This window comes from Syngnathus scovelli, chromosome 16 (assembly GCF_024217435.2).
Source record: "Syngnathus scovelli strain Florida chromosome 16, RoL_Ssco_1.2, whole genome shotgun sequence".
NCBI classification, from domain to species: Eukaryota; Metazoa; Chordata; class Actinopteri; order Syngnathiformes; family Syngnathidae; genus Syngnathus; species Syngnathus scovelli.
The window spans coordinates 5,147,278-5,170,840 of NC_090862.1; the positions used below are offsets into that span (position 1 = coordinate 5,147,278).

General features: G+C 49.4%; 1 protein-coding gene across 1 annotated transcript; it reads right to left on the reverse strand.

The window, feature by feature from the left end:
* Positions 1 to 95: 95 nt before the first annotated feature.
* On the reverse strand, positions 96 to 23,388 carry notch3 (notch receptor 3). Its single transcript, XM_049745377.2, has 33 exons — positions 23,044 to 23,388; positions 22,369 to 22,441; positions 15,218 to 15,360; positions 14,821 to 15,156; positions 14,021 to 14,143; positions 13,716 to 13,949; positions 13,496 to 13,651; positions 13,237 to 13,422; positions 12,215 to 12,328; positions 11,204 to 11,317; positions 10,292 to 10,525; positions 10,075 to 10,185; positions 9,754 to 9,946; positions 9,547 to 9,692; positions 8,626 to 8,859; positions 8,402 to 8,554; positions 8,105 to 8,333; positions 7,830 to 8,031; positions 7,608 to 7,764; positions 7,340 to 7,524; positions 6,530 to 6,662; positions 6,204 to 6,461; positions 5,931 to 6,040; positions 5,331 to 5,848; positions 4,933 to 5,259; positions 4,720 to 4,859; positions 4,408 to 4,636; positions 4,166 to 4,256; positions 3,917 to 4,085; positions 3,489 to 3,793; positions 3,258 to 3,405; positions 3,089 to 3,186; positions 96 to 2,969 (listed from the first exon to the last, which is right to left on the reverse strand). The coding sequence occupies exons 1-33, from the start codon at positions 23,102 to 23,104 to the stop codon at positions 1,536 to 1,538; spliced, it is 7,344 nt and encodes a 2,447-aa protein (XP_049601334.1). The 5' UTR covers positions 23,105 to 23,388; the 3' UTR covers positions 96 to 1,535.
* Between the last annotated feature and the right edge of the window lie 175 nt (positions 23,389 to 23,563).

Genomic DNA, 23,563 nt, shown 5'->3' on the forward strand with positions numbered 1-23,563 from the left:
AACTCTAAGCATTTATTGTAAACTTATCATGAGGGTAAAAGAGAAGCATAAATATTAAATTAAGATCTGCATGAATAAGAGCCCCACACTCCAAATTGTGCTAAATGAAGTACATTTTATTTTTGTCCTTTTTAGTACATAACAATCATTTTAGAAACATAAGACCTTTCCAACAAAACATCTACCCGGTAACAAACATATGTACACACAGAAAACGTCAAAAAGTTGAAATGTACAAACACTCAGTGCGACCTGGTAGGGAAAACTGGCAGGCAAGTTAAACAATATATATATTTATAAAACCCCGAAAATGATCGAACAAAAACAACAACAGTTACAAATTGAGTCGGAGTGGAACTTGGGAACAAAAGTGAACAGGATACAAAAATAAAGAACTAATAGTAGAAGTAGTAGTAGTAGTTTCTACGGAAGTGGTGCGGATGAATGACTATGAATTGTTCTTTTACTTATGCTTAAATCATATCAAGGCTGACGGGAAATTGGCTTAATTGGATTAAGCAACCTCATCCATCCTTACAAGGTGTCAAAAGAAAAAAAGTGCAGCACTACACGGTAGCGTTGCTCCCTTACATTTCTTCCAACAGTCCTTTAGGATGCACGTCAACCCAAACCCAAACTATATTGAAATTTTCAGGAATGATGGAGAGAAAAAAATAGCAGCTGGTGAGCATAGCTTAGCATATCTGAGGTCAACTAAAAAAGGAATGCATGTATTAAACGTTGTTACAAAGATAAAAAAAAAAATCTTAAAAAAAGGCAGTGACAGGCTGATTTTCAAAACTAGTCAAAATTGTCCCTTAAAGAAAAACTAAAAAAATATTTTTTTCTTTTTCAAAGGCCATCATTAAAGAATGCTTTCATTTCCACTCCCGTCATATAAATATCCATCGCGTGTGGTTCATTTGGCCAGTCACCACTTGAAGTGCTTCGGACACGCTCATCTACATTCTTAATACTCAAAAAGAAAAAGCACAATTGAATCCAATGGGAAATGGAACTCTGGAGTCGCAACCCAACTTTTGAACGGGCCTGAATAAATACCAGGAGAGGTGATGAGCAGGCCTGAAGGATAAATTAAATTAGGAAAATAAGAAGTCAAATGAAAGGTTGTGGGACTTTTTTTTTTTTTTTGCATGAAACTAGGACAAAAAGGAGTGTGAAAATACCTACAAAAATACAAACAATAAATAAAAATAAATGAATTCCCTTCAGATTTTTAACTACTTTTAAACGTTTGTTAGTTTTTAGGAGAGGATCCCTCAGTCTTTTGAAATAAAAGACTTGGTTTTCTTCATATACTTTTTTTTTTTTTTAATAATAAAGTCCATCTGTGACAGAATTACTTCATTAATTTGTCTGCTAGTTTTTCAGACAACACACGTTTTTCCCTTTACTGTGTCTCACAGGCCGTCCGCAAACATCGCACGTGGGCGGGCGGGCGGTCCTCGGCGTAAACAAGTCAATCCAAATCCAATAAAAAATCTTGGAAACAGGTTGACACATGGACTGCATCTTTAAGCAAACACCTGCATCTTTTTGTTGGCTTCTGGGATATTTGAAATTTGGGTCTGGGCGGAGCCGGCGGCGGCAACGGCGACGGCAGGGCTGGGCGTGGAGTCTGACCAGTCGGACACGCACTGAGGGGAGGGGCTGGACCAGGGCTCGGGGGACTCGGGCGAAGGGGTCAGGTAGGGGTGCTCGGTGGGCAGGTGCAGGTAATGCTTGGGCGTGGCGTCGAGCGCTGACGTGTAGCTATGCTGCGAGGGCGGGGTGGGGTAATCTTCCGTGGAGCCCGGCTGGGGGACGGGAGCTTGGGCAGGCGGGGCGACGCCCGGCGGAGCCTGCGGAGGCGGCTGCTGGAAGAAAGGCGGCGGGGGTTGCGAGGTCTGCGGCGTAGGCGGCGTGGACGACGCCATGCGGGCCATACTCTGCTGGCTGCTTACCGAGTGGCTCATAATCTGCTGCTCGCTAATGGAGGGCAGTTTGACGGGGCTGACGCTCGGCGTGGAGGTGACGGGCGTAGGTTGCAACATGGCGCTGCGGTACATCTGCTGCTGGTGCAACAGCATATTCTGCTGCATCGGGGGCGGCGGCTGCATGCTCTGCTGCGGCGGCGGCATGCTCTGCACCAGGTTCACCACCTGCTGGCCGCACTGCGAGGCGGACGCCCGGGCGTGCCAATCGAAGGGCACGCTGACCGGGCTCACCAGGCCCATGTTGAGCCCCATCTGGCCCGACGGACTCAGCACGTAGCCGTGGCCCACGTCCGACGCCATGGACACGCGGCCCTGCATGGTCATGCCGCCGTTGCCCAGGTCGTTGAGCTGCGCCAGAGACACGGCAAAGGGGCCGCCGCCGTCCAGCATGCCGGCGTGCACCATGGGCGTGTTCGGAACAGACATGGACGAGTGGAAGAGCCCCGGCGACGGCATGGCCACGGGGGACGTGGGGTTGGTGATGTAGCCGGCGTTGCTGGCACCCCCGTGAGGCGAGTCCAGCGAGTCCACTGGGGAGAGGGTGACCGAGCTCTCCAGCAGGGCACTCTGCATGTCCAAGGACAGCTTCTTGTTGCGGGCCTTGACCGAGTCCTTCAGACCGCCGGCGTGCTGACCTCCCAGGCCGGAGCCCTTAGCCCCCGGCCGGCGGTTCTTCTTGCCCTGCGGGGTGGTCTTCAGGCTGGGAAGGAACGCGCTGGGCGGGCACATGAGGGGTGACAGGGTGTGCCCACTGGAGAGGTGGAGTCCGGGCCCGCCGTGGCCCTGGGGGCTCCTCACAGTGTTGTACTCATCCAGGAGCTGCACAATATCATGGTGCATGCGCTCCTGTGCAATGTCTCGGGGCAGCCTGTCCATGTGGTCCGTAATCTCGCGGTTGGCAAAGTGAGCCAGCAGAACTTTGACGGCCTCGCAGCTTCCCTCTCGAGCCGCAAGGAACAGAGGCGTCTCCTCCTGAACAACACACACACAAAGATGGTTAAGAATGCGTACACTTCATCACTTTTAATGCCCACAAAAATGTTTCGATAGCCTTCCAAGGACCTGGAAAATACATGAAATTGGATTCATACCTTAAGATCTTGCATGTCTTTGTTGGCGCCATTCTTGAGCAAGGCAATCGTTGCGTCCACGTTGTTAACAGCAGCCGCCCAGTGCAAGGCAGATTTACCTGAAGGAAAACAAACATCCGTCAACATCTTCTACTCAATATGGGAGTACCAGGGTCTAATCGGTGCTGACCTAGTTCATCAACTGCATTGACATCTGCGTGGCAAGTGATGAGTTCCTCAACCATTCCTTCCACCGCCAGCCGAGCGGCCAGGATGAGCGCCGTGGAGCCGTCGTACATGCGCGAGTCAAGATCTGTGGCCCTGTTTCGGATCAGGATCTACGACAAGACAAAGCCAAGTTTATAACTTTTACACTTGAAAATCTGTTTTAACAAATGATTCCACTTGTTCTCATGTGTACCTGGAACACTCCTTGTGCATCCGCAGCCACGGCGGCATGCAGGGGCGAGCGTCCGGTATTATCCTGAGCGTTGGCGTCTGCTCCAGCATCCAGGAGTCTTTTGGCGGCGTCGGCGCGGGCGTAACGGGCAGCCAGGTGGAGCGCCGTCTCGCCCGTGCGATCCGTCTGAGCGGCGAGCGACGCGCCCTGATAGATGAGGTCTGAGATGATGTTGGCCGAGCACTCCTCGCTCTCCTCCTCCTCGGCAATCTCGGGTTCCAGCCCGCCTCCGCAGAACGACGCCAGCATAAGTGGAGTAAAACCATCTAGTAAAACAGAAGTTAGTTAATATACGTAATTAATCAGATAGCAAGCTAGCAAACTAGCTAGCTTATGTGTACGCGAATATATATATATTATTCAAAATTGGTTTTGTTCTCGCTACCAACCTGGACCTCTGACGTTCACATCCATGCAGTCGCTTTCAAACTCTCCTTGCGGAGGCGTGAGCGCCATAGTGGGCGGTACGCGGATGTCCGCCGCCGCCAGGTGATGTTGCGTCCACTGCCGGCTATCAACGGCGTCCTCTCCATCTGACAGCATACTTGGCTCCTCCATCTTGAAAAAAAAAAAATGGCAGAGACATTAGTGTCATAAATTAATTTATATTTTTAAGTGTATGTGGTGATTAATTTGACCTTCAGTCGTTTGGGTTCTGGGCATTCGGCGTCCATCCACTGGTCGCTGTGATCTCCAAGCAGAGACTCCTCAACCGTTTTGGGCATATGTCTGTTGATGATATTGAAGAATATGAAAAATAAAACAGGATAAAAAGAACCATCCAATCATCTAAAAGTAAATTCCACAAAAATGGCGGCTACTTGTAGCAGCGCAAATTGAGGACTAAACAAAATACACACAAATATTCCTCCAGGCTTACTTCATTCCGAGAGCATCCTGGCCCACCGGCTCCCTGCGGTTCTTGTTGCTGCCGGGCTCCTTCTTGGGTAAGAAGCCCTCGGGGAACCACAGCGTGCTGTGCTCGCGCTTCCTCCGGGAAATCAACATGCCTAACACCACGATGATCAGCAAGAAAAGCGACGCTATGCTGACCAGCATCAGCTTGCCCCATTGAGGAATGGGGTCCGTTTCATCCACAATCTTTTCACCTACGCAGGCAAAAGCGAGGGAGTGATTACAGATATGTTCCTCTGTGGTTCCTGCTGTGCTTCTCGCGTTCGCGTGTACCTACCGCGGACTTCTTTGAGCGGGTACGGGAAGCGGAGCATTTCGACGGCCGACAAGGCTCCGAGGTAGTCGGCGGCGCTCTCGGGCGTTGGGAAGCAGTCGTTAGTACACAAGCGGTTGTCTATCTCCAGGTAAACGATGGAGCTGTTCAAACAAGACACTGATGTTAGTGATCCAAAGATACCACGAGTGGGCTTCCTTACACTAAATAACTCACCCGATAATCTCCTGCTGAGGTTGCAGCTCCCGTTTAAGGCGTGCTTCCCGCCGGGTGTAGGGTCGGATCATCGCCTCGCCGTTGTGGTCCAGCCGGAAGCGTAGCGTGGTGTGAAGGATGGCGCTCAGCTTGAGCAGAAAGGCCGTGCTGGTGCGGAGAAGCTCCTCCGGAGGCAGCAGCACCACTAGAACCAAGGAGCCGTCCACGATATCTTCCGGGACCTTTTGAGCGCAATCCAGGCCGTCCCAGCCGCATTCCTCCGTGTTGCAGCCTTGGTCGCAAAGGCCGTCGGCGTAGTGGTCGATACAGTACGTCTCGTAGATGGGGCTGAAGGAACCACAAAATTAGAATAACATCAAAAAGAACAGGACATGACACACATCAAGACAAAAACTCACTTGCAAACTTTCTCCTTCGTTTTGCAGTCAAAGTTGTCGTACAAGCAGTCAGCGTTGTTGCACGACTCGTCGCACTGGCTGTTATTGAAGACACGCCAGCAGCGGGGGTCGGCGCAGCGGGCCCAAGGGTTGACCGCCAGCGAGCAGTCGCCGCCGTCCCAGCGGCAAGCCAGCGTGCTGCACTCTTTGTCGCACACGCCGTCGTTGGCTTTGCCGTGACAGTCGGTCAGCGGGCACGACAGGACCGGGGCCTCGTTCTGCTCGCACCGTTTGCCCGTCCACCCGCTGGGACACTGGCAGTGGAAGAACGGGAAGGCGGTCTCCTCGGTGCAAAGGCCGCCGTTGCGGCAGGGTTGCGAGGAGCAGCCTTCGTTGCTGCGGTGGGCGCATTGCGGCCCGCCGTAGCCAGGCAGGCAGCTGCAGCGTGCCCCTCGCGTGGTGAGAGCGCAGCTTCCGCCGTTGTAGCAAGACAGTTCGCGGCAGGACATGCTTCGCTCGCAGTTGGGGCCTGTGTAACCCTGCAGACAATATCAAGTTTGATCAAATACAAAAAAATGATCCGGTTAATCCTTTATGTGACTGAAGTCGATATGGACTTACGAGCTGACACGTGCACGTGTAGCCAACAGCAGAACTGGACCCGGAGCACGCTCCTCCGTTTTGGCAAGGCTGAGATTCACAAGCACTGAATCGGTTTTGGCACCTTCGACCTAAAACAACGATAAAAAACACAGACATAAAAACAAAGATCAATCACAGAAGTTCACCAAAATTTCAATTCTGAATGAAACAAGCTCTCCTCTTTTTTCTTGGTAACAAGAATAATATTTCTATTTTTTTATGTTCCTTAGTTAGGACAAAGGTTTATCTAACCTGTGAAGCCGACTTTGCAGACACACTGGTAGTCGTTGGGCATCTGGATGCAGTCCAGGCTGTTGGAGGGACTACAAGGGTTTGAGAGACACTCGTTGATGTCCCCCTCGCACCGCTCGCCGGTGAACCCGGGCGGACAGTTGCATCGGTAGCCGCCCACTCGGTCCACGCAGGTGCCGTTGTTGAGGCACTTGTGGACTGCGCCGCGAGACCTCACAGGTGGGGCGCAGTCGTCTTCGTTGATCTCGCAGAGGACGCCTTGAAGAGAGACCATTTTGAGTCAAGTCAGAATTGTGTCCTGTCTTTTCTTTGGTTGTCGGACATACCCAGAGTGCCAGGAGGACAGGAGCAGATGTAATGTCCGACCAGGTCGATGCACGTGCCGCCGTTTTGGCAAGGGTGAGATTGACACTCATTGATCTCCAGCTCGCAGTTCTGACCCGTGAAGCCCGGCATGCACTGGAAGGACACGTCGAGAACAATTTTTACATTATTACATTTTTACTATTCTTTTTTTAAATTTACTTTATTTATTATATTATTAGGGGCGGCTCGGTGGCGCACTGGGTAGCACGTCCGCCTCACAGTTAGGAGGGTGCGGGTTCGATTCCACCTCCGGCCCTCCCTGTGTGGAGTTTGCATGTTCTCCCCGGGCCCGCGTGGGTTTTCTCCGGGCACTCCGGTTTCCTCCCACATTCCAAAAACATGCTTGGTAGGCCGATTGAAGACTCCAAATTGTCCCTAGGTGTGAGTGTGAGTGCGATTGGTTGTCTGTCTCTGTGTGCCCTGCGATTGGCTGGCAACCAGTTCAGGGTGTCCCCCGCCTACTGCCCGATGACGGCTGGGATAGGCTCCAGCACGCCCGCGACCCCCGTGGGGACTAAGCGGTTCAGAAAATGGATGGATGGATATTATATTATTATTATTATTATTTTTTATTATAGAGAATTAATACAAAGTACTTGGCTTTAAAAAAAGGGGACTTTGATGTTCAAGGGCCACATTTGATTCTCAACAAGATTAATTAATTAATTGTAAATTCCTACATACAATTTTAAAACATATATTGTTTTATTGGCCTATTTATTTACCAGTAAAATGGATCAATAAAATTAATCAATTAATCAAGAACTCACATCACACTGGTATCCTCCAACATATCCCCTGCAGGTGGCGCCATTGCGACAGGGTTTGTCCTCGCAGTGGTCCACTTGGCTCTCGCAGTAGCTGCCCGTGTAGTCGCCGGGACATTTGCAGTAGTGCGTGTTGCCCGTGTTGACGCAGTGGCCGCCATGGTGACACAGCTCGTCCGTCTGGAGTCCTGATGACGAGAAACGAGCACGTGAGCGACCATGTTGCGCATCAAAAAAAAAGGCGGAAGAGTATAAAAAGTAAAAACTAGACCTCTTTGGCGAGCCGCCATCTCACAGGAGACTCGGGGGATGTCGCAGTAACGTCCGGACCAGCCGTGAGCGCACTCGCAGAGGAAGGCCGAGTCTTTTTGACGACAGCGTCCTCCGTTCTGGCAGGGGGAGGAACGTCTGCACCAGTCAACTGGTGTCTATAGATAAAAAGCAACAATTAGCATGCTAGCACTCAAGAAGTTGATTGTCTTTTTAGGTGTACCTGACAGCGCGAGCCGGCGTAGCCTTTGGGGCAGGTGCAGCGGAAGGACTCCAGGGCGTCTTGACAGACACCCCCGTTGAGGCACGGCTGCGAGTCGCACTCGTTGACCTCGTACTGGCAGTGCGAGCCGGTGAAGCCCGAGCGGCACGTACACGAGTAGCCGTTGATCTTATCCGTGCACGTCCCTCCGTTGAAGCACGAGCTGCCAACGTGGAAACAACTCACGTCAGTCAGGTATTAAAGCTCGAGCCATTTGGAGAAATAACGGCACCCACCTTTCCGTGCAATCGCGTATGTTGGTTTCGCAGTGGATGCCGGTGAAGCCGGCCCTGCACGTGCACGTGTAGGAGTTGACGTAGTCGGTGCATGTGCCGCCATTCTTGCAGGGCAAACTTTGACATTCGTTGATCTCCAGAGCGCAGCGAGGCCCGGTGAAGCCCGGCAGGCAGCTGCAGTGGAAGGAGTTGACGCTGTCCGTGCAGGAGCCTCCACTTAGGCACGGATCTGCGGAAGGGAACCAGTGAGGGATTTGCGCAAGGGCGCCATACGTTGACATCCGTGCGGCCACTCACTGGGGGAGCAGTCGTTGATGTCTGTGTCGCAGGTGGGCCCGGTGAAACCGGGCCTGCAGGAGCACACAAAAGACCCGAGTGTGTTGGAGCAGGTCCCGCGGTTCTTGCAAGGATTGGAGAGGCATTCGTTCACATCTCTGTTACAAAGTTGCCCTGCGGATGGCAAAAAATGTCAGGTCACGGTGTAGATGTGACCACCTTCCTTCATATGGTTCCATGCCCACCTTGCCAACCGGGCTGGCAGTTGCACTGGTAGCCAAGGTAGTCTGCGGTGTGGGTGCAGACGGCCTGATTTGAGCAGGGGTTCGGGGAACATGGGGTGAGCACTTCGGCACACGTGGGGCCGCTGTAGGGAAGCTCGCACAGACAGGTGAAGCTGGCCACGCCGTCCACACACGTGCCTTTGTTCAGGCAGGGACTGGACGCACACTCGTTGATGTTCACCTGGCAGAGGTTACCTACCGGGGGGCGGGGGGGACAAAAATGATTCATTATACATGAATCCAAGTGGACTAATTGACGCCCTTCTAAAAATAGTTGGAATTGCCTATTTTCAAAGTGTGGCGCTGTATGACTGTTGACACCAGGGCTCCCTCTAGTGGCACATAAATAATCATTTCATATGAACAGCTCAGTTGTATTTAACTTTTTAGTATTGAGCATTTGCAAGTACAAGAAAAAAGCTCAATTTCATATTTTTTAGAACTATTTTATTTGATTATAATTTATTGAATGATTATTTAGTTTTTATTTATTATTTTCATATTTTTATCTTATTATTTTATTATTTGATTTATTATTTATTTTTACTTTCTACATGTAAGCACAGTGTTCAAACTGTGCATAATGAAACAAAGACTTCAATAACAGTAAATATACTTCCAAGGAATAAATCCTGTCTTGTTCTGGATGAACACCAAGGCCGACTACGCTACTGTATTTTATTGCTAGTCATGATGGTGTTATAGTTGGCAAACTACATATTTTTTAGCGGTCGAAAAAGAAACCGCAAAATAGGGTCAAGGAATCAATTAAATTCATAAATCAAAGCAGAGATGATAGAACTTGAATGTCAAATGTGGAAATACTTTTTTTCCCCCCCAATGTTTCTTGTCCAAGCAGTTTCAATCAATTTCACAACGTACCTCTAAAGCCCTGACGGCATTTGCAGGTGAAGCCGTTAAGTTGATCGATGCAAGTGCCGGCGTTCTGGCAAGGGCTCGGCAAACAGTCATTCCGGTCCAGGTCGCAGTTTTTTCCCACCCAGCCTGGCTCGCAATCACAGCGATAACTGCAAAGACACAAAGGAAGTCAATTTTCGCCCGGAATGCAAACTCGGGGAGCGTGCGTACCCGTTGATGTCGTCCCTGCAGGCGCCGTGGACGCACGGGCTGCTGCCGCATTCGTCCACCTGCGAGTAACAGTACGGGGGCTTGAATCCATCCGGGCACTGGCAGTGGAAGCCGTTCTCCTCGTCCACGCACGTGCCTCCGTTGCGACAGGGGCTCGACGCACACTCGTCTATCTCCACGTTACACTTGGGACCTGACAAGATAGCGAGTGTCAAATGAAATTTAAATGAGTCTATCAGGGGATGTCCAAACTTTTTCCACTGAGGGAAAAAAATGGACTAGTGTGATAATAAAACATTCAAATAAAAAATGTGACTTTACCGGTGAAGCCGGGCTTGCAAACGCAGTCGTAGCGGTTGATGCCATCTTTGCACATGCCATAGTCGCACGGGTTACTGGCACAATCGTCGAAATTAAGCTCGCAGTTGGTGCCTGTTGAGAGCAAACTTTTAATTACTTTTCTCCGCCCTCACAATCAAACAAAACAACAACAACAAAATGTCCTCATTGTAAATAATACAAACAGATTGATCCGTACCCGACGTCCCATGTTGGCACTGGCAGATGTATTTGTTGACCAGGTCGACGCACTTCCCTCCGTTCTGGCAAGGGTTACTGTGGCACTCGTTGAGCTGGTTCTCGCAGCGGTACCCTGTGTAGCCGGCGTCGCAGTTGCACGTGTAGCTAGCGATGCCGTCCACGCAGGTGCCGTGGTGGCACGGGTCGGGCTGGCAGTTGTTGATGTTGCTTTCACATAGCGTACCTTCGTATCCTAATGAGAGAACAGAGTATTGTTGACCTAGCTCGAAAACAGAATCCCCCAAAAATGGATCTACCCGGTTTCCATGGCAACAGGTGTCTGTGCATCAGACAAGTGTTGGTTTGTTTGCTAAGTGCCACAGAGTTGGGCAAAAGTTCTACCAAACCCCCCCGACGAGGCCCGCTTTTGTTCTCTGCGGCGGAGGGAACAATGGCGGGCCGCAGCACGTCAAACAGAGCCACTTCACCATGCAGGGGGGGGTGCTTTGAGGGGGGGGTCGCAAATACAGGGAATACCAAGCAGCTGGCATTTGAAACAATGAAGCAAAGGCCCTCATAAACGCTTAACATCAAACCGCATAAAACGATGCCGTGCTTCCCAACCTGTTGAGCAGAGGCATTTTTTTTTCATCCTCATAAAACTGTCGATGCATGTGAAGGAATGAGGGACGGGGCACACCATAAGGTGTTGTGGAGGGGGGGGGATGAACAGATGAACAAATGAACAGATGTCGGGGTGACGACCAAGGTTCTTTTCCAGGCAACTACTGGTGACCCGGTGATCTTGAGGAGGGGGGGGGGGGGTTCTGGGGGATTAGCGGGCTGAAGTCAGTTTGTAGAGATATAGCTGACCCCCACCCCAAAAAAACAAAACAAATGCACAAGTGTTTTAGGCACCCGACAAACTTACCTTCAGCACAGCGGCACTCGAAGCCGTTGGGTCGGTCGTAGCACTTGGCGCCGTTCTGGCAGGGCGTGCTGGCACACTCGTCGATGTCAATCTGGCACATGGTGCCGGTGAAGCCTGGGACAGTCAAACACAGAGGCGACAGGTCAGAGAGCAACTCCGGGGCGGTTTTGTCCCTTCTTAGTGGCCCCGGGGGCAAAGGTCTCCGGCGTGGTCAGAGACGTCTGGCTCAGACTGGTTAAGAGCTGCGTCATCTGGACGCTGGTGGAGATCCCATGACCTTGATGGCATTTCAAGGTCACGGAAAAGACCTCATACGAGGTGTGCCTATCAACTTGGCAACGATGAGAAAGACGGATTTTGCTAGTAGCGCTCTGCTGCTTTGAAAGCTTGAGAAACTACGCAGCCTTGAAATCGGTGGGCAATGTGCCCAGATTGGGGGGCTGCATTGGTAGCACGCTGCTCTGTTGATTAACAATGTGAGGATGGGCTGTGTGTTGCTGCTGATGGGGGGTGTGAGCAGAGGAGACAGTGGGATTGTTTTCTCTTTTGCCCCCCCCTCCCTCTCCTTTTCTACATCAACCCAACAGGCTCAATAGCGAGATGGGGAGGCGGAGGAGGAGGGGGGGGGGGGAGACGTCTGTCCCAGATGTAAATTGCGGACCTGGAAAAGAATCTCATTAGCGGGACTGCTGTTCAGACCACCCCTCCCCTTCGCCATCACCACCAACCAAGGCAAGTTGAGGGAGACTGCTGTCCCTTTTACATTCCAAAGGGGAGGGGCTTGGGGGTCACAATAGTGTCTTTGTTTAGGCACTTTTTTTTTTTTTTAATAAGTGGAGGCTGGACTGTCTCAGATTGCCATTCAAATCATGTGCACACAAATGAGGATATTTTTAATATAAAATATTTCTCTGTGTATTTTGGGTGAGAAGTAAACTGTTGCATTTGTGGGAATGTGACAGCAATAAAATTATTTTCCCCAACATCGTGTGTATCTGAAAATCATCTTACCAGGTTGGCAGGTGCACGTGAAGCCATTGACCATGTCCCGACAGATACCATCATTCACACACGGGTTGCTCTCGCAGTCGTCGACGTCGGTCTCACAGTAAGTCCCCGTGTAACCTGCAAGACATGTTTGCACGTGAGTACAAAATAAATCTCATTCCTGGGAAATCACAATTATCCCATCAATGGTGAGCTATTTTTAGAACAGGCCCGCGGGCTACTCGAGTGGTCCTCGGGGGCTACTCACAGGCCCATGTCCATTACCTTGTGTGTGTGTGTGTGTGTGTATGGTCCCCACTCTCAACAATTCTATGAGAACGCTTTTTCATGCTCTCCTGGGGACTTTACTGAACCGCAGGATTCACTGACCTCGAGTCCTAAGATGTTACATCGCATCGCAACACCCCGAGGTCGGCGTCCCATTCACCGGATGTATGTTATACATTCGCTGTTAGCAAACCAACTAAGCCCCCCCACCCCACCCCCGCATTGAAGTGAAGCCGAGCGTGGAAGCCGCCCGGCTTGAGCTTTGCCGGGCAGCCTGACGATGAGGAGGGTGAGGAGGAAGAGCCTGTCTCTGGAAAGCGGAAAAAAAAAAAAATGGGAGGGGGGATCGAAGAGGGGGGCTCTGGGAAAAGGCCTCCTTTCCCCTCTCTGTGTGTACGAGGGTGCAAAGTGGAGCACAGAGGGGCCCTATTGTTCGGCTCCATTCCCACCACTCTACAACTCATTACTATTCACAGCACAGCGCTCCCCCTAACTGCTCGCCCTCTCTCACATCCAGTCCTATAGAGCCCACTCCCAGCTCTAATTTGTATAGTTCCCAAAACCCCGGGATGCATGTAGCACCGTGCGTGAGAGTTTCACTCCGTTTTTTGTCACCCAGAGTCCAAACCATCACTTTGTCCGCACTAATACCCTCTTCTGTCTGATTGTACAGTGCGCCGAGAGCCCCCTTTGCCCTCCATTACATAATAGCCCACTCTGGCGGTCGGCATGGCAACGGTGGAGATAATACCCCGTACCTGGCATGCAGATGCAGGTGAATTCTCCGATGCGGTCCAGGCAAGTGGCGTCGTTCTGACAAGGCATTGACACGCATTCGTTGATGTCGATCTCGCAACGCGGGCCGGCGTAGCCGCGGCCGCATTGACATTGGAACGAGCCCTCAGTGTTGACGCACTTGCCAAAGTGCTCGCATGGGTTTGCACCTGTGAGACAAAACGGAGGTTGGAGAAGAGAGGTCGTGACAGTCCAGTGGCAACAAACAAGTCGCAAACATACCGATGGAGCATTCGTCCATGTCCTGGTTACAAGCCCCTCCCACAAAGCCAGCAGGGCAGGTGCAAATGGCGCGGCCGTTGAGGGGGTTGGTGTCGCACACGGCTCCCTCGTTGCAGGGGTTGCTCACACACGCGTCCTCCAAGTGGCACAGCAAACCTAAACCAGGCCCAACGATAAAATAACGCCGCCCAAAACGTGGCCCGATGATGCGTTCACTTACCCGTCTTTCCGACCGGGCACTCGCAGAAGAAGGAGGCGACTCGGTCGTGGCAGGTGGCCCCGTTGAAGCAAACGGCGATGGCGCAGTCGTCGATGTTCTCGCTGCAGTCGTCGCCCGTCCAGCCGTTGACGCAGACGCAGGTGTGGCCCCCGATGGTGTTGAAGCACGTGCCCCCATTGTGGCAGGCGTTGGGCTGCATCAGACACTCGTTGACGTCCTCGGCGCAGTACTGGCCTGGCGTGGTGAGGCGTGATTAGCTCACACGACTCATATTTAAAAATTTCAAGAAAGACCGTGTGCTGTACCTGTCCATTCAGGTGGGCACTGGCAATTATATGTGTTGACTCCATCCACGCAAATCCCGCCATTCATACACTTGTGACCCGGGCAGTCGTCCACATTATTCTCACAGTTGTGGCCCTGGAAGCCTGGAACGGATGGAGGGAAAGGTTACGACAAACAAACACATTAAGTCGCCCCCCCTGTTCCGCAACAATCAATTTAACTCATAACATCGAGTCATGTTTCCCACACTGCAGGGGCGCGAAGTAGTTAAAAGCTTGAGTGGGTGACTGTTTACATCCACTCGTGACGGTTCCCACACGACGCCGACGGGAGCCTCGACGGCCGCCTCGAAGGCCTGCGCTCCCCGTGGTGTTTGCTTGTTTTATAATCTTTCAGTTTCAATGACTTCCTTTCTGGCAGGAGACATTTCCTGTCGGCTCCCCAGTGGCAAGCCAGAAAGGGTCCATAAAGTAAATTCTTTCTGTTGTGGACATAGTGGAGCAGGAACGCGGGCGTGCGATCCTCCTCCGCCGACTTCTCAACACCACCACCCCGTTTCTCATCAGTCTATAAATAGCAGGCGGGAAGCTGATCTGCGATGTATGAGTAAATCCCAGCAGCGACGTTCACAACTGCGTCATCGGCCATGGGAAAAACTTCAGACTTGGGAAAACAGCGGGCCTACGCTCCGATAGTGATGGTTTGCATGTGTGCAACCCCCTCCGCCCTGTGGGACGGCCCCAGTGGGCTTGCCGCAATTTGGCTTAAATTTATGTGGGATAGCGATTAGCATTAGCTACATATTGGGTAGCATACATACCTGGCAGGCAGGCGCATTCATAGGAATGGTCGCTGGTCTGGCGACATGTGCCGCCGTTGAGGCACTGCGAGGGGGCGCAGGGCTGGGTGGACACCTCGCACGTGCGCCCGCTGTACCCGGGCGGGCACTGGCAGCGGAAGGACCCGTGGGTGTTGATGCAAAGGCCGGCGTTGAGGCAAGCGCCGGGCTTGCGGCACTCGTCCACGTCGCTGCGGCAGTTTTTCCCTTGGAAGCCAGGTGGGCAGGAGCAGTTGTAGTGATTATTCCAGTTGGCACAACGGGCGCCATTGGCACAAGGACTCGTGGCGCAGGCGTCAATGAGCGAGCAGTCTTGGCCTGGAATTTGCAGAAACGGTCAGATGGTGCTGAAGCTTTGTGCTAATTGTGACGGGCATACCTCTGAAGCCCCTCTGGCACACGCAGCTGTACTGCGGGACACCGTTGACCACTTGGCTCTTGCAAGCGGCCCCGTTAAGACACGGCGATCGGTGGCAGGGATCCTGGTGCTGACAAAGGGGACCGATGAATCCTGGACGGCATCTGGACAAATACGAGCGTTAAGTCTTTGAGAGCCAAGAAAGGTAACATGCTAAAAAGCCAAAGACGCAAATCTTCAGATGCAACCAATTCCCATTTTGGTCATTAATGCAGCGCATCTGGCCGTGCAGACCCCGTGACAACTCCTTCTTGACTCATAATGTGGTGCGAGGCTGGCGTCTACGCCCTGGAATTATTTCATATTAAGCGCCGGTTGCTTCAAAAGTGCAACGTGGTTTTGTGGAATGAGTGATGCACTCGCAAACGGAGCCAGGCCATATCCTGACGGACGGGCTTTACCAAACGCGCAATTTGTGTCCTCTCCAGCTGGCGAGAGCCATTTTTTCAGTGTCAGCTAACATTCCTCCTCCGTTACGGCTTTTTCCGCAGGTCGGCTCTAAAGAATATACGAACACGCCCAGCGATGGCTGACAGGAAGCCAAAACGATTCCACCCCGTGCCGACGTAAGAAAACTGGAGTGTACACTCAGCATGCTGAGCAAAGAGGAAAAGACAGCTGTGATATTTGGAGAACTTCTATTTGCTTCCAAGACACACTATCCAGTCTCGCCTTTTGTTTAAACATATCAACATCGGATTAGGAGTATCTGATTGCTCTCTACGGGCCGATGAGAGTTCAGACAAGGTTTGTGCTAACGGAGGAGGTTAGTTTGAGTTAGAAACCCGACACCCAGAGTGGAGCCTCGGGTACGAGCCCCCCCCTCTCTCTTCAAACAGGCTGTTTGATGCTGATGACAGAGCAGTGACGGCCAGGATTTGGTTCGCCCCGAGGCTCTGTCTTTTTTTTTTACTGCCGAAGAACCCCCAGGCTTAATCAACAATGGATTCCCCTCTGTTCTTCTTTGTACAAGCATTCTATTATTGCACGCTGATCTACAAAACAAACTTTTTGTTTTGCAGTTGTTGTTGGGAGTAGGCCAGCCTTTTTACTATGTTTGTTACTATGTTTGACTTGCTTTGGAGTGTTACAATGACAAAATGATAAAGGGAAGCCACAGGGCTTCAGCACAAAGGACTGCACTGGCATATCCAAGAGAAGGAGACATGAAGAAAAAAAAAAGTGCAGTCGAATAGAACTATTAAATAGTTAAACAACTGGAAACACATTTACTAGGGATGAGGAGTAGCCTGCTAATAGCAGAATTAAGAATCGGGTCAATACCAGCCTTATTTTAAGGTATCGGGGACTTTTTAGATGCGGCCGATACCAGCAGCTGATACTTATGGCAAATTTCTGTCATTGGGTTAAATTAAAATGTATTTAAAAAATAAATAAATATATAACAGCATCGGTCTGATAAACACATTTTGAACATCCCAACAATTTACAGTTGAATGTAAGCACAGTCTCTAGGATAAGAAGTTGGCTCAGCTACTACCCCCCACTCGAACTAAAACGCCAGCTTGGCACCCCCTCCCCACACTGCTGAGAGGTCAAATGTCAGAGGTCCCCCGTCTGATTGTGATGATAATGTCACTCAGGCTGCAGGGCGAGGGGCGGGGCTACGCCGCAGGAGAGAATGTCTTTGGAGGCTGCAACTGGTGGACGGAGAGGGGGTGAATTTGGGAGAGAGGGGGGGGTTAGAGACGGTCTGGTCCAGAGGGAATGCCATGTCATATTTCCTGTAATCCCTTGTCCGCTGCTCTAAAAACACAGCGCTCGCTCCGAAACGCAGGATGGCCGTCGCCCTGGCAACGGGGCAGACCAAAGAGCAAGCCTGACACTCAACCAATCACCCCGCCCGCCCCTTGGTACCCAGGGCTATTTGTCATGGCTTGGCTGGGTTTATTTAGAGGCAAATTAACTATGTCTGGAATCTAGCGGGTCAGGACAAAAAAAAAAAAAAAATGAAACGTGGCACATAGAGGACCATTCGGCGAAGGCCCGAGACCAAAGTTGAGATTTGACTCTAGTGGCAAGGTTGTCAAGTTTTTTTTTTTTTTTTGCGACTTGGGTCAGCTATTTTCTCAATTTTCATTCAGTCAAAACACACATTCTTTTGTCTAGACTCGCCTCATGGCTAGCGTTCTTTCTCCCATAACCCAAACTCAACCGATACCAGCGTACAGCTCGATCCCGCTGGCCCAAAACAAGTCCTTTATCGGACTCGGATTCCGCAGCTTCTGGGAACGCCAAGGGGAAGCACGCGAAGGGCAGGTGCCGGCTGCTGTTCCGCACCAACCTTCCCCCCCTTGGGTGCCGACTTCTGACCTCTGAGGAAGAAGACGCCAGATGATGATGAGCAAGAAGTTCTTTCAAGCCGTTTTGCATGGATGTGTCTAATCCCTCCTGCGTCAAACCATGAGATATTTTACCAGCTGCGTTTCTCGGGCACCACGCATCTGTCCACATCTGTCATTGCGTCTAGTCATCTCCGAGTCAAAATAACAACTGCTTTTTTTCCCGGGGACACACACAAAAACCACTTCACATGACTGAAGAGACACATCAACCTAAAGAAAACATGCATTAACGATTCCTTGTAGCCTTTTAGCTTCACACAAAGCTTCACCACTGCAACACGGCATGCAAAGCAAACAACCGCATGCCTGAACACAAAGAGAAGAAACTTACAACCGGCGTGGTAGCCACAAACGATGACATCCAAACAGGATATTGCAAAAAGGGGGGAAGAAGAAGAAAGCATTTTAACGAGTGGAAGTGAGAGCTTTCATTTCAGATATGGACTTTTGATTTATGGGATCTGGTGGAACCCAATGCCGGTTTTCCTGCTCTGTGGTTCATTGAAGCAAAGGGTAACCTGAGCTCATCTCCTCCCAAACAATAGCAGATCCTCCGCCGCGGGGTCAAAGGGCGACTCACCTGTGAACAAAGACCCTGTCAACTGTGACACGGTTTCATACCCCACCAAAGCAACGTGTATCAAAGAGGCTCGCTATCTTTGAGCTCAGAGCATCTTTCTATTTTTCGATTTGGTCCAAAAGTGAAACCCAACGACATTTATTCTCCCATAGGAATGCCAACTTGAGCCTTACCCGCATCCCCCTTTCTTTCTGAGGAGTCCTTGGCTCTCCCTTTCTCAGCAAACAACCACATTGGTGGGGTGGGTGGGGGTTGTTTTTGTGGCCCCCCCAAATAAAAGCACTAAAGTAGTCAGAAGTCCTTTGTATGATCAGGTTGGAAGGAGGAGGGAGCCAAGGGGGAGGGAAGAGAGGGGGGTTAGTGACCCAAGCAGCTAGTCTTTCAGGTCTGGGCTTCCATGGACCAACAGGCCGAGGCCGTCGCCCGGCAACAGTATCCCATGGAGAGAGGGAGCCCGAACGGGGAGAAAAGGGGGTGCTGGGAACGAGGGTTTCGTGAGGTTCGGACAGTTTGAGTGCTTCGGAGGAACGACCTTTGCATGTGCAGGAAGCTGGCGACACACGACCGCTCGCTTCTTGTAATTGAGTTCCTTCTGAAGCCAATCCACTCCATCGCTAGGAACTTTGTTCCAGCAAATTATGCTCACGGTCAAACAATCGGATTGAGGTTTTTGAAATGCGGCGCAATCAATTCCTACAATATTCAAGTTCAAGCAAAGCGTGGATAATTTTTTTTGCGAGGCAGCTCCTTGACATTTTTCAAATAGCGGCAATAACCACATGACACGCACCCCGAGGCCGAGGTCTTTCCAAACATTCGGCATCGCACACACAACCACAGCGCTACCCACAACCACCAAAGCTAAACCAGATTTGTGCAAAAACTTTGAAATTCCAAAATCAAAACTTGATTTCAACATGAAAGAAGAGACCCTGTCCAGAACTCCTCAAAACTATCACCGCAACAGTAACAGACAAAGATCATTTGAACTTCTCCAGGCCTGCTTAATAATCAAAGCTCTCCCAAAACATATCTCATAATTGATTATGTTACTTTATCCCGAAATGAAGTCAACCTGATGCTTGACTAAAGCTGCTGCGATTAGACAGGATGTGTGGATCAAAAAGGTCAGAAGGCAGAACTTCCTGTGACAGGGCCTGGGAACCAGAGCTCCCAGTTTACAATTATATACAAATACCATCCTCCCTATATTAGTTTCAAACCCAATGGTCAGATATAAGCCAGGAGCTTCCTTTTAACTAAAGCTTTTCTGCAATCCATTGTGGCACCACTCGCAGCTAATTGCAAAGTCAAACATTCCAACCATCAGGACCTCAATGAGACTGTATTGTCGGGTGCATTCCTGAATAGGCTTCCAGGGGGGGGCGGGATGGATGGACAATAACCTGGAACTTCCACAACGACAGGAGGGAACCTCAGACAGCAGCATTCCTTTTCTAAATCCGCCGTGAAGATGGCCGAAGAAAACATCGACTGTGGACGGGGACATTAGGCATGACGGGGATGCGGATGATCAAAAATACAAGCCTCCTTTTATCATGTCTCGAGGGCCTGGGAGTAGTTGAAGGGTCACGACAAAACACGCACAATTTATATGCTAACTCGGCAACTGAGGCCAAAGGCAACACATTTATTAAAAAAAAAAAAAAAAAAGAGAGAAAAGAAACACTGACAGCCACTGCTTCCACATGCGGGCCGCGCCAGGGGCAACTAATGTTTTCATTTCTGTCTCATTTTTCTTTTACACACATTTAAGGGATTTATGTCAAAAAATAATAAAATATATAATTAAATTTGTCTTGATGCTGACTCTTCATCCAAGGACAAGCGCCATTTTTTTTTTTTTTCACTATGAAGCCGTTACAATTGAGCTCAACTCTGCCTAGCAACAAATCACACCCGCCATTTTATTTTCTTCATACAATGGAATCCAAGCTGTCCCACAGAGGTTAATGTCAACATGTGGCAAGTGAAGTCGCTCTGTGAGAGAATCAACATGTGCTAGCGAGTTAGCAGGCTAGTCGGCGAACTTGTCTCCCAGTGTGCGACTCAATGGTAGCACCTGGCCCTACGCTGCCCCTTTGTTGAGCTCTGACTTCACTGGATTACCATCACAACATCCACCAGCTGTCCTCTACGCTGCCCCCCCTCCGCCATTTTCCAAGCCAGACCCCCCTCGCGACTTGCTCAGCGCCCCCCCCATTAAAATCCAGCTGGATCTTCTCTGATCAACACTTTCACAATCTAATTATCTCTTTTGCGCTCATACCGCCGCCCTATCAAGTCGATCGTGTTATTAAAAATATTTTTATTCACTTTTCTTGCAGTATCTTTTCAGCTCCGGCTGTGATTTAATTCACCGCTAACATAACCGTCTAAAATATGCTAATCAGCGCATCATCGAAGCCCCTGTGGGACCTCCCACAAAAAATTCAAAAATCTTTGTTCCTTTAAAATGATCACTTTTCAGTGGACCTTTAAAACGCCATGTTTGTTGTTGAACAAACATTATTATTACATCATCAAAGAGAGCAAGCTATTTCAACACTTAATATAAAATAACAGGTTGTTGTTTGTATTTTTTATTTTACATTTCACAATTTTTGTCCCACAGCTATTAAAAATGGGAACAATTTGTGATTCTGTGTAATCATTCAGGCAGTCCATTGTCAAGTTCAATCACAGTTTTTGTTTTGCTACTAAAAGTCTAACGTGCCATTCACTTTGCCGTTAAAGCTAAATCAGTAAGGATTGGCCTCCTCCAATCTTGCATCCTTTAGTGACTCACCTGTTGAGGAAGTCGGAACACTCAGTCATAAACTTTTTTTGATGTGCCGCCTCTAATCTGACATGGCGTGACATCATGGCCGCGTAGGATATTCGATACGCGACTATCTGGGGCAAGAACAAAAGGCAGCTGCCATTTACTGTATATCAGTCAAATATTCAAGCCAATTGAGAAGGCCATAAAACAAAATATCTCAACTTTTTCATGAAGACCTTCTTGAATCTACAAACACGGGTTAGCATGAATTTAATTTTGTCGGTAAATATTCAAATGAAAGCTAGTTTCTGTGGCTTTTTTCTTTCCTGCGCCCACTTTGTGCACTCTGTATCGGGTATCTGCAGGAAGAAAGGATCTTTTCTACTCTTGTATATCTTTGTTCTTTTCTCCTGGTTGGGGGCAGGTGGGGGTTAATGAGAAGGGGGGTGGTTACCTCAGAATCTAACTAGTCCAACAAGCTCAGCTTCTCTGTTCTGCTCCAGTTTGATATTTGTTGTCCGCCGTTTGCGGGAGACGCATTCTTTCTATTTAAATGGCACTGCAGTGGGTCCAGATCCTCCTCCTTCATAAAAAAATGCTTTGGAGTCTTATTATTATTCATCTCCAGTGTTTTCATGGCTTCATGAAATTACACATTGACTGACTTAATGGCACTTTGGCCACATCCCAACTGCAAATGATTGATAAAACGTGGGCGGCGGTTGCTTCTAACGGAGGCCACTTACACGTTTGTGAGTCGAGTTATGTCCGCCCCGCATTGATAACTGAGATTTACGTATAAAGTGGAAGAAAAGAGGATTATTCTTATCTTATCTATCCTTATCTGACCTCTTATTCTACTAAAATGAGGGCCTTTTTGGAAAGCAGGTGGCGGAGACGGGTTGTTTTTCCTCAGTGTAACACTCGAGCATGTTCCTCCTCGAAAAAGCTACAAGGAGGGCTTAAAAAGGGGACAAGTGACCCTCGGGCAAGACACTGGAGGCGATTTCACTTGACTATTGTCACGGCTTTTCCCACACAAACCTTTTTCTCTACCCCTCCACCCAAAGGAATTTTAAAACAAAAGCCTTATCAGTGTCAAAAGACGGTAAAAGCAAGCAAGGCACTTCAATTAAATAAAGCTTTTAAGGGGAATCTAATAAAATAGTTTTGGTGGAGACATTTAACAGGTGCAGAGGAGACGTGTGGAGGCTTGCTGACGCTCGTAGGTTGGATAAACCCATTAGTAACATTCATTGTAAGGCAATTAAAAGTAGGAATGTTTATCTTTTCTGGCTTTTCTGAAAAAAATGACACCTCTAGTTGAAAGAGTGTTAAGTGAATTAAAGAGACATTCAGAGTTTAATGAGTTTGCACTTACATGCATCGGGAGGGCGACTCTATGCATGTCCCTCCATTTTCACATGGCCTGGATTTATCAGAGCATCGAAAACCTGTGGGAGATGTGAGAAATGATTTAAATGGAACTCATGCAGCAAATAATGAGACTGCAACATGAAGACAAACTGATGTGACCCCCCCTACCCCCCACCCACTCCTCTTATCTGAGCCCAGCCATGCAACTAGCGGCTTTTGTCCAATTCTAAAGTGTTTGTGATGTACTTTGTTGAGCTTCAATAAACTTATGCAATTTAAATTCATGCAAACACGCTCACGTGTAAAGTTTTTGGGTTCTATAACGTGCAAAGAGTTCAATTCATTTAGCCGTAATATTTTTATTTTATTTCTGCAAGACTCCTTTGGTGCAATTACTTTTTGAAAATATTCCTGAATTAACACAATAGCTGGCGCTTTCTCCATGCACGTGCATAAATACACTATTGGCATGAACAACAGGTTCATTAGCATACCTATGGTCGGACTTCAACACAATGCATTGACATGCATGATATCGTAAACATAAAATATTTTTGAAACCGTAATAAATTCACTGGCACACTTAATTAGATGCATGCAACGCTCCACTTTAAAACCAGGTGACCATATCGAGACATGTCCAGGCAAAGAACCACAATGCAATTAAAGCGTTAATTACCTTCACAAAGTTGCATAAACAATAAAAAAGACAAAATAATCCACGGTATATTCCCTTCCATGTCGGTGGGAAAAAGTTTCCGGCACTTTGTGGCGCCCTTTCAATACAAATACATCCTTGAGGAATCAAATTGGCGTGAGAAAGAAGGCTCCGGAGTGTGCTGGCCACGATGCCCTCTTTGTCATAAAGTTGACCGGGAAAGGAGTCGCGTTAAGTCCCGCATAAAAGAAAAAGTCCTCCGCAGCTCAGCCACCGCGGATCCTCCTTGACTGAGATTCCTTGGAAAACTTTGGCTGCACGGCAAGAGGCTGAGGCAGCACACCAGTCAACACACTCCGCCTTTCCCTCTCTCTCTCTCTCTCTCTCTCTCTCTCTCTCCGTCCCTCCCTCTCTCTCTCTCTCTCTCCCCCCTTCTCGCACCCCACCGACACACGCACGCTTTATTGGTCCCATCGTCAATGAAAGCAAGCGTTGGTTGAAAAAAACCCCCACACATTTAAAAGAGCTAATTAAAATGACA